The 11,098-nt window shown below is 45.8% G+C and overlaps 1 protein-coding gene across 1 annotated transcript; it reads left to right on the top strand.

The window, feature by feature from the left end:
- Positions 1-837: 837 nt before the first annotated feature.
- On the top strand, positions 838-10,319 carry LOC112229570 (cyclin-dependent kinase 5 activator 1). The gene is made up of 3 exons (XM_024395492.2): positions 838-1,495; positions 2,143-3,356; positions 8,046-10,319. The coding sequence occupies exons 2-3, from the start codon at positions 2,371-2,373 to the stop codon at positions 8,113-8,115; spliced, it is 1,056 nt and encodes a 351-aa protein (XP_024251260.1). The 5' UTR covers positions 838-1,495; positions 2,143-2,370; the 3' UTR covers positions 8,116-10,319.
- The last annotated feature ends 779 nt before the right edge of the window (positions 10,320-11,098 follow it).

Raw genomic sequence — 11,098 nt, 5'->3', positions numbered from 1 at the left:
TCACTATCACAATTCCAATGGGTCAAAAGTGTACATACACTAAGTTGACTGTGCCTTTAAACAGCTTGGAAAATACCAGAAAATTATGTCATGGCTTTAGAACCTTCTGATAGGCTAATTGCAATCATTTGAGTCAATTGGAGGTGTACCTGCGGATGTATTTCAAGGCCTACCTTCAAAGTCAGTGCCTCTTTGCTTGACATCATGGGAAAATCAAAAGAAATCAGCCAAGACCTCGGTTAAAAAAAATTGTAGACCTCTACAAATCTGGTTCATCCTTGGGAGGAATTTCCAAATGCCTGAAGGTACCACGTTCATCTGTACAAGCAATAGCATGCTAGAATAAACACCATGGGACCACGCTGCCGTCATACCGCTCAGGAAGGAGACGCGTTCTGTCTCCTAGAGATTAAGTACTTTGGTGCGAAAAGTTTAAAAACTGTAAAAACTGGCCACCAGTTAGGAACCTTGTGCTAGAGTTTCACCATACTGTAACTATATGTTATAGACCACGGTCACCTACTGGGTATGTGGCATGTAATATCTATTGTAGACCATGCCTGCAGTTAGCTTGAAAACTATGAGAGACACACTGAAGCCACTTACCCGTTATCCCACTCCAAACAAACACATGGTAAAACAAGCAAAATATCGTAATCTACAGCCACCGTTTCTAAAAATGTACAATATCAGTCGAATGCGATAAGGATAGTCTTGTGATCTAGCAATGTAGTGTCGAACAACACATTGCCATCAGTGAGTGTGTTTGTGCGCGCGTCAGGCAGCTGAGCAGTACACGCACCCCTGCTAGGAGGAGTCAGTAAACGATTTGATTATCCGCCTCGCTCAACTCTGTGCGCTCAGTGGTTTACGGGGACCGATTTGAAGGGTTGACAAGGAGAATCGCTTCCCCGGTACCCCGTCCCTCTTCACCGGGTAGCCTAGAAGCTTAGTATGCTATCCCTGTCCCTCCGCTCGTTCCACGTTGAACAGAATGGCCAGAGACGCATAGAGAACTGTCTGGATTTTGAAGGTGAAGGACTTTGTATTTACATAAAGTTCTGTAGGCTATAAATACTGCGTATTTGATCGCGAGGATGGCTGCGAAGATGGAATTAATCGAAAGGACAGTAAGGTCCGATATCAGAGTGAAAGTTTGCACAGCACTCCCTCTGAGATGGAGACGCGAATAACATAATTTATTCACTTTTTATCATAGCGGAGCGGCCTTTTGGATTTATTGTCTGCAGCTATTACGCGGCGCCGGACACCTGCACCCGACTTGGCCGAGACGGCTTCTACGCGGCTCTCCGCTCAATAACAAATTGCTCAGAAGCGCTTCTTGAACTGAATCGATCATTTCTACTCGTATCTGAACTGTTGTCAATGGTAGGCTACTTCCACACAGGCAGTTCATTTGTTGCGCTTTGTTGTGCAGTTCTGTAAATCACTGAATGCGACGGATAGGCGACAGTGGACATCCGATAATAAATTGGTGAGCACCTCTACTCTCTTCATATTGATTATTATACAACCTCTTTGTAGTTACATGCAGGTATTTTATAAATGTTAGATTATCCTGTTAATTATTTTCTGTGTTTGTGGGGATTCATTCATTGTGTGATGTTATTGTCTGAGGTTGGGGTTTGCGGCTTTAAGCTCTTGTTATAGTGCGCACTGTGACATGTTGTTGTAACCTGTCCTAGAATATCATCGTGTTTTGTGAAAGAAATAATAGTTATTGATTTATCCCACTGCAGTAGCCTAGGTTACAATATGTTGCATTGATTCGACAATTATTGCTGCATGTACAGGCTGTCTGAGTCAGTCTAGTGACTAAAGAGACAGGCGCATGAGGAACAGTCCTCACACTAGGCTAGGGAATTAATTGTCTGTACTAGCTCCGGTCCAGGGCGTTAGTTCGCGGTCGTAGATGTTAGTAGAAGAACACGCACTAACGTCCTGGACCAGAGCTTTGTCTTGATATGCATGTGGGAATAATGTAGCGTCGCTGCTTGACGGGATTTTTAAATTTTTTATATTACATTATTACACGTTATTACAAATGTATTATTTTAAATGTTAAAGTATTACCTTGTTTATTCTCAAAATCATACGTTTGCCTGTTCTTATGTGTTGCAGATACTGGATGTGTCTTCATGGGCATTTGAATAGTGTCAGCATCAACTGAAAAGTAACAAAGCTCAACTAAGCTTTATAAATGTCTTCCTCAGTCATCTCTTCATATCGCTTCTCCGTCCAGTATTCACTGCCTGATTTGTAATCGCTAAAACAGGAGAGAACTGTGCCTCCACATCGCCCTGTCCAAATTCAAAGCCAGTGTAATATTCTTTAAAGCACTGACTCACAATGGGCACAGTACTATCCCTTTCCCCTGCATTCAGGAAGAACAGCTACTATGACACGCGGCCTGGCTCACTCAACCATTACCCGAGCCTGAGCAGCCGTTCGCTCAACACTCAGAAAGACCGCGCCAGTGGCCTGAAACGGGGACAGTCAATCTTTCTCCCAGCCCTCACCTGGAAACGCCTTGTCGCCTCCACCAAGAAACGAGGGGGCTCTAAGAAATGTCCTGGGGGTCCGGGGTCACTTGGAGACCCCCTCAACAACAACAACAACATCTACCAGAAGGATCCGGTGTTGCACCTCAACCGCGAGAATGTCAAGAAGTCTCTGTCGTGTGCCAACCTCTCAAGCTACGACGGGCCAACGGGACTGGGTCTGGGGATAGGCTTCGGCCAGGGGCACTACAGCTATGGCATGGGCATGAAGCCCCAGCAGCTGTCCTCTGTCAAGAAGGTGCCCCACCAAGGAACGGCTGCCTCATCCCCCAAGCGCATCATTGTCCAGGCGTCCACCAGTGAACTCCTCCGGTGCCTGGGTGAGTTCCTGTGTGGCCGCTGCTACCGGCTGAAGCACCTCTCCCCTGCGGACCCGGTGCTGTGGCTGCGGGCGGTGGACCGCTCTCTGCTCCTCCAGGGCTGGCAGGATCAGGCCTTCGTGACTCCGGCCAACGTGGTGTTTGTCTACATGCTGTGTCGTGATGTGGTGGATGGAGACCTGGTGGCGTCAGAGCACGAGCTTCAGGCCACACTACTCACCTGTCTCTACCTGTCCTATTCCTACATGGGCAATGAGATATCCTACCCACTGAAACCTTTTCTGGTGGAGGCTGGCAAGGAGGCCTTCTGGGACCGCTGCCTAGCCATCATCGACGCCACCAGCGCCAAGATGTTGCGCATCAACGCCGACCCGCACTTCTTCACCCAGGTGTTCGCTGAGCTGAAGAGTGAAGGGGGCTGCAGCCCACAGGACTACAGCCGCGTGCTGGACCGGTGAGAGGAGGGGTAGTGGGGTACAACCCCCCCAATCCCCATCCCCCTGTCCTTTCCCCCCACTTCTCTGCCAAACATTTCCCACCCGCTCCAGCCACCTACCTCCAAGAATGTAACACAGTGATAAGGGACTGCCCCCCTCCACCCCCCGTCTAATGGTACATCCCGAGACCCAGCCATTAACCATCAGTGAGCCATCCACATTAAGACAATGGGGAAACTTGTCCCCCTAAGACTAGATCAGAAATTTGCATGTGTCATCAATAGGGTTGAGTGCTTATGTTGTTAGCACAAGCCCTTTTGTGTTATGTAATACTCACCTGATTTTACTTGAATGGTGGAACCATTTGGTCCACCTGTCCTTCGTGACCCCATTCTCACCTCTTGTGTCTCAGTGAGCTGGGGGAACAGTCTCTCCCCACTCTCCCCCTTCCCTCTCCCCACTCTCCCCCTTCCCTCTCCCCACTCTCCCCCCTTCCCTCTCCCCACTCTCCCCTCTTTCGCCCCTCTCCACTCTCTCTCCCCTCCTCTTTCTCCCCTCTCTTCTCTCCCCTATCTCCTCCCTCCCATTTCCTCTATCTCCTCTCTCCCGTCTCTTCCCTCACTTCTCCCCTCTCCTCTCTATCCTCTCTCCCCTCTCCCCCTCTCTCCTTTCTCCTCTCTCCTTTGCCCTCTCTCCCCTTCCATCTTCCCTATGCTCTCACCCCTCTCCTCACTCTCCTCTCTCCTCCCTCCCTCCCCTCTCTCCTCTCCCCTCTCCTCGCTTTCCTCCCTCTACTCTCTCTCCTCCCCTCTCCCACCTCTACCACAGCCAATAATCCTTGTCTGAATGTGATAGCAACATCCGTTTGCATGGAACAGTTTTTTTGTCAGAAAAAAAGGCATTCACTATTACAACCACATACAGAGCCGGGTCAGACGTTCTAAACAGTGATTGGTTGGGTCATAAGCAACCCAAGGGAATGGCATTTCAATAACAACATTTTTACCTAGAAGATCATGGACATCATTACCTATAAATTACTTTGCGCTAAGTCAACAGACCTAACTGAAGACATAACAGGACATTACAATAGGACCTACAGGCATGTATTATGGTAGTGTACTAAATTCCTTATCTAAGTAACAAAACCCCATGTTGCCTAGGTCCCATGTCATCTAGGTCCCATGTTGCCAAGGTCCCATGTTGCCAAGGTCCCATGTTGCCAAGGTCTCATGTTGTCTAGGTCCCATGTCATATAGGTCCCATGTCATCTAGGTCCCATATTATCTTGGTCCCATATTATCTTGGTCCCATGTCATATACGTCCCATGTCATCTACGTCCCATATTATCTAGGTCCCATGTCATCTAGGTCCACTTGATTCTGTCTGTCGTGTGCTTGGTCATCAGTAAAACAAAACAAACCGTGTTTTGCAGGATTCTTTTTTTCAACAGAGGGTCATCTGACATCTGGAAAAGCTAGAACAGCTACCAACCCATTAAGACCATTCACTCAGTTTACGTCCCAAATGGCACCCTATTTCTTAAATAATGCACTACTTTAGACCAGAGTCCTTTGGACCCTGGTCAAAAGTATTGCACTATATACGGACTATGGTACCATTTAGGACAGAGCGTAAAAAACATCTGTAGGGTGCAGGGCCGTTTGTGTGTCTCTCTCCAGCTATCATTTAATCTAAGGGTCTCCTGGTGGAAGCAAAATACGACCTTATTTTGCATGTGTGTGTGTGCTTTTGTGTATGTGGGTATGTTATTGGCAGATAGCGAGGTTCATCAGCTGTTTACCCTATCAGTCCTTTGTTCCCTGGCTGTGCCTGTCATCAGGGCACCCGGCCGCTGCTACTGTGGCATTAATGAGACTACACCCCCCACCTCCTCCTCCACCACTCCTCCAGTCTTACTCTGGCCCCATACCCTCCATCCACCTCTGTCCCCCTCTAGGCTACTCTACAGGACTAGAGGTTCAGTCACTGGCTAATCCAGGCTTGCCTGGAATTTAGTCACGCACGCACACACACACACACACACACTTAAATACCTAGTCTCCTGCGCCGGGAGTCCCCTGAAACAATGTATGAGAGGGAGAGAGGAGGGGTGTAGATATGAGTCTCACGTGCCCTGTAAAAGAGGTAGCTGAAGGTGGTCCTTAGTCCCAGTGCAAGGCTGGCCTGGAATGGCAAGATGTGTGTAGTTGTGGTTAAATGCTGCTGTTATTGTTGTTAGCCTCGCTGTCTCATTCTAGGGATTACATCTGTGTCCCAAATTGCTCCTTATTCTGTTTATAGTGCACTACTTTTGACCAGGACCCATAGGCCTTGTTCTCCTCTTTATAAAATGTTTTTAATGAAACCTTGGAATTTCTGGTTCACACGTTTTGATCTAAGTCACATGTGCTCTAATGTGTGTTTGTATCTGTCAGGAATAGACCACAGATGTACCTCAGGGCCAGAGGGCGGAATTTTTTCTGTGTGCAAGCTGTGCTCATAAAAATATATTTATCATGGTTGCCAAGGCATTAAAAAAAATCTGATTTGAAATATGAACAGAGAGCGCGAGAGGCTTTGGATCCTCTCATTCCCTTCTGGCCATGGCAGACTGTTAGCCTGCTAATGAGCAAAACTACAATAGCTACAATATGAAAACGAGGTGTGTAGAATGTAGAAACACACCTAAGGTGAGACATGGGAATTGTCCCAAATGGCCCATAGCGCTCATAAGAACCATAGGCCCCTGGTCAAAATTAGTGCACAGTGTAGGGAATAGGGTGCTATTTTGGGATGCACCCATACAGTAGGATCACAAAGATAGTTACTCCCGGTATGAGAGGGTGAGGACGTTCTTCTATCGCCTTCTATGCAGACAGGTCTTGCTGCCAAACCAATTGTATTTCTGTTGATGCTAAAGCAACATAACAGCCTCTCAGTCTCTCCACTCTGATTCTGGATGAGAGTGCTATAGGTTGCAATGGGTTGCTATGGGTTTGTTGAACCAAGGCAACTGGTCTACTGTCCTAGACCTAGAAGACATGTTTCAGGGTCTGGAACCTTGGCGCTCAATGCTCCTCTTTCGCCCAGACGGGTGGTGGGTGGCACATTCAGGAACAGTATATGTGCCACCCTAACCGTCCCCTCCCCCATGCCAGGCAAAATGCATTTACACACTTATGTTATGTGGGCTGAGCATACTGTACTGGAATACCCCGCCCCCCCCACACACACACCTATCTATGGATTTACACTCCACTCTCTGACTGACAAACCCTCACGCTAGATCCGCCCCTTGACACGTGCATACAGTACGTACACACACACTCAAGCAGACACACACACCGTGGTAATCCACGATTAATCCTCCCATCCAATCAAATAGAGCAAGGGGGAATAAGTAAATGCCAAAAGGTTCAAAATCTGATGAGATTTGGTCTTGCACTTCCATCCTTCCCACTGCGTTGGCCCTCCGCTCAGCCTTCCAATTCATGACACACTCCTTATAACAACTTGGAGGTCCCCCAAGACCAATGGACAAACCTCATGTTCACTCCTTCCACTCAGACCGAGGCTTATTGGTGTTGGAGGCAGTCCAGTCCAGTGGTTCCTGCCTGCCTGCTCAGGGGCCTTGTATTTCTATCTAAGAAGTGGGAGACTAGAGCTGGGCGAGGTTGGCAAGGATGTCTCATTGCTGGGGACCACCGTCTCTGTTTCAGGAACCTTGGTCGACGGCCATCTTGGAAGACGGCCGGTCACTCCTATTGTTGTGGACGTTGTTGTGCATTCAGTACGACACTGGCCACTGTCCAGCACTCAAGGCCTCTAGTGTGTTGACAGCAATGAACCCTATCCCCCTCCTCTTACCCGCTCCTCCTTTCTCCTCCTCTCCCTTATCCCCGTCTCGCTTTCCACACACTCGGCTGTTGTTCCCCTGCCTGTTGCCATTTGATTGGATGTTCAACCACATTGTGGAGAGAGGAGCAGATAGAATGGTGTTGTTTGTTGGCCAACAGTCAGTCACAGACACAGCCTTAGTAATGGGGCTCTATGGCCTCTATCTATACCGTGTGTTGTATGCTATCCTGTCTATAGGGGTGATAGCGATTGCACGTGGGTCATATTATTGGGAGGATTTTGCTTACACCAGGAGTCTCCTAGTCAAGTCCTGTTCTCCTCTTATGTTATATTATTGCATCTTTCAGGGAAATCATAAAATGTTGCATGTCTATGTGTGTGACCTTTTTAGGCATCATAACGTTAAAACGTGTACACGCTACATGTAACTGGCAGTTTTGTTGGAAATCATCATTCCATTGAGGTCAGTGGGAGATAGGCATGAAGATTTCAGTTATGTGTATGGATCTCAAGTTAAGATGTGGCCCATACAGGTTACAGCTATGGGACTACGCTGTAGTCCATGTGAACAAGAGTATTTCTTACTGTAAAGTACAGGTAGTCCATGGAGAGATAGAGAGAGACATAGGCCCTGCAGATGGTATATTTATTATTAGCATGTTATTGTAATGTGACATCCATCAACCTTGAGTCCACCCTCACCTTCACCTTAAGCAGATTACCCCTTTATCTCTTTACCTCCACCCACCCAAACAAAACCTTGAGCTGGATCCCTGTTTATCCAATCGTATGCCTATACCAGACCTGTTTCTCTGTTTCCAACCAATCATATGCTACTCAACAGGAACTGTGACTCTACCTGTCCAATCAAACACCTCAGCAGAACCCTGGAACTCGGTTTGACTGTTGGATGAAACTACTGATTGGCCGACAGGATATTCTTTGCAACCCCATTGGTCAAGAGATTCTCCTTCACTACAAATGGACTAAATATGGAGAGTCAACCAGGAATAAAACAAAAGACTGTTGGACCCTATTCTATGAACTACATGGGTAGGACTCAAGCAAAGACTATTGCACCTCAACCATCCAGGATATTTCAAATGGATCTCAGGCCCTAGTTTGGCATAGTGGGAGACTGGTTTGGCGGGAATATCAGGCGAAGGCTGTTTAAGTCACCATTGCTCTGTGAGTTCTGGTGAACTTGTTTTCTCAGTGTGTTTTTCTGCTGTGTTGGAGTAGAATTTCAATGGCACACCTATAACAGTCTCAGTGCAGACTTAAAGGGATAGTTACAATTACAAAATGACATATTGGTTTGAAATATCCCTTTAAAAGAAGTAGAAAATTGTGCAGCTTAAAATGTTGCTGTGTGACAAAATAAACTGACGACAGGAAAAACCAAAAAATGGGTCATATCTTGTTACTGTGGTGGTGAGCATGCCAGATAGACTAGCATTTATTGTTTTGTTTTACGTTTGCTTTTTTGTTTTGATTTGCTTTTGCTTTAATGCCGTAAATGTGTTTTCAATTAAATGTTATTTCCTTAACTTAAAAAATGTAATCAGTTCATCCCTAGTCGTGGGAGAAGATCTGATGTCAAACAGTATTAGTATATAATTCAAGGGGTAATTCAAGTCATGATGACTGTTATAATTATAACTGCAGATTTGAAGTGTTATTGTCATTGTGGATGTTATGTTATTGAATGACAGAGATAGAGTCTACAGTACCTGTATTCTCATTTTATTTTGATGAACCTTTGTCTTTAACATCTCGAAGAATGTGAAATCACGTAAACAATGATAACATAGTTTCTCCCATTTCTCCACCGCTATGTCTTAGTGTTCAAAGATGTCAACACTGCGATTTCAGACAGTTTTTGACACAACACTGTTCAGACACGGTAGATCTGGTGGTATAATGGTATAATTGGCATCATTGTGATGGGTGGTGGGTCAGGAGGCTGGGTACGTAGGGTCGCATCCCAAACGGTACCCTATTCCCTATATAGTGCACTACTTTTAACCAGAGCCCTATAGACTATATAGGGAATAGAGTAATATTTGGGACACACCCTAGCTTTCTGTTAGAAGGAAGTGTTTCAGTTTGTGCTTGTCTCACTTCCTCTGAGGATGTTGTGAAATGGGCGGATGATTGATTTTCACGAAAACATCAACATAATTTTGTAATGGCTGCTGTGTGTATAGCAAATGCATAATCATTGGAATCAATGGCGAGGCCTCATCAATGCGACAACAGACGGTGAATTGATGCACAATGGAAGACATTGTAGTGGTCAGATCACAGACAGGCGTCCCCACACAAGCACCTCCGGTCCTTACCCTCATTGTAGCTATGTCTTAACCCACAGCACTGCATATAACTGAGGCCTCTGCTTCTTTTCAAGGCTACATAGCACTCCTATTTATATGAAAGGAAAATACTTAAACAAAATACTGAACAAAACATCAATAAAGAACTGTCTGAATGATCAGTGCTTTGAGTTAGACACTTACCTGTTGCCAACCCTCTCATAAGACCTGTACCCTTCAGTCTCCTCTCACCGTTGCTGCCAACTCAACCCTTACCCCAGGTTTCCATGGTTACCTGGCACTGACTGACAATGTCATTGTGATAAAACTCAGTTGAAATGGAGAGACCAGAGTTACTTTTATAAAGCCACCTCATATGTGTGTACAGATGTAGGATCTTACTTTGATCACCCTAGTGTGGGGACATTTAAAACTTGTAGTGAATTTGAGGTTTAAAAAGGCTTCTGAAGTTTGTATTTTACACTTTGAAATTTCAGACTTAATTTCTTCCCTTTTGAAAAATGTATCAACCCTTACAAAAATGTCCATTAATTATAATCCACATAATAATCCACATTTCCTGTTGCTGCAGGATTATTTTCCTGTTGTAGCAAACTGGCTCAAATTAAGATCCTACATCTGTATGCAACTCAATGTGTCTAATATTGTTGTTGGGGAACACTTGAAGATGAAAACAATGTGACTTTGTTTTTCATGTTAAAATGCAATTTTGTTTCCTTTTTTCATTACGATGTTGATGATTATTGCTATTATTATTCAATAAAGTATTGAGGTGAAATTCCTCTCCTGTGGTGTTAACGTTATTTGGGTGATGGCTTAAGAGCTTTATATTGTATGCTCTGTCTCACACACACTCACTCACACACTCTCTTTCTCACACACACACACACACACACTCACTCACTCACTCACTCACACCATCTATCCATGCACACACACACCCTCCTCCGGTATTTGCAAGGCCCACAAGCTACCATTATATTCTCCCAGTGCATATGGTATACTCTGCCTGTCTGGGCCCAGCAACGCAGCACCTGGCTGGCCGACAGTTTAACAGCATAATGTATGTCACCCACAATAGCCTGGCTGTGCAGATAGCACATTGGGTTTTAGTTAGTGGGCTGATCTGTGCTCTCTATTGGAGCATGTCTCTGTAGTCAATCAATTTCCCACTGGTGTGATCCACAGGAGGGACTGGTCTCTCAGCTCACAGGTGGGTGTGGGTGGCATGCTGGGTCTATGTATCTAAGAAAACAGCAACCCCGGGATTCAACCAGAGGAGAGTTCTCGCACTACCACAAGCCATCATGGTAAACCCTGTAGATGTCAGTTCAAGCAGAAATGACCTTCTCTACAATGCACCTTTGATTGAGTCGCAGCCTTGGTCAGGATGTGTCTGCAGCATGTTGTGTTATGCACTAGCCTGGCTGCTTGCACTAGCCTGGCTGCTTGTACTAGCCTGGCTGTTTGCAGGATGTGTGTGTGTGCATGTGTGTGTTTATGAGAGGGAGATGTAGAGAGCACAACAGGTTGTATGTGTAGTTTGAGTACCAGCTAGCAA

The sequence above is a fragment of the Oncorhynchus tshawytscha genome, linkage group LG31 (assembly GCF_018296145.1).
Source record: "Oncorhynchus tshawytscha isolate Ot180627B linkage group LG31, Otsh_v2.0, whole genome shotgun sequence".
Taxonomy (NCBI): domain Eukaryota; kingdom Metazoa; phylum Chordata; class Actinopteri; order Salmoniformes; family Salmonidae; genus Oncorhynchus; species Oncorhynchus tshawytscha.
Note: the sequence above shows the minus strand (reverse complement) of the source record. Positions and strands in the feature narration are given on the sequence as shown.

What these genes read in the sequence shown, in the direction of transcription:
- LOC112229570 (XM_024395492.2), top strand. Translation starts at nt 2,371, where the DNA reads ATGGGCACAGTACTATCCCTTTCCCCTGCATTCAGGAAGAACAGCTAC. An exon ending in TACAGCCGCGTGCTGGACCG is followed by an intron (nt 3,357 to 8,045) that starts GTGAGAGGAGGG and finishes GCTACTCAACAG; the next exon opens with GAACTGTGACTCTACCTGTC.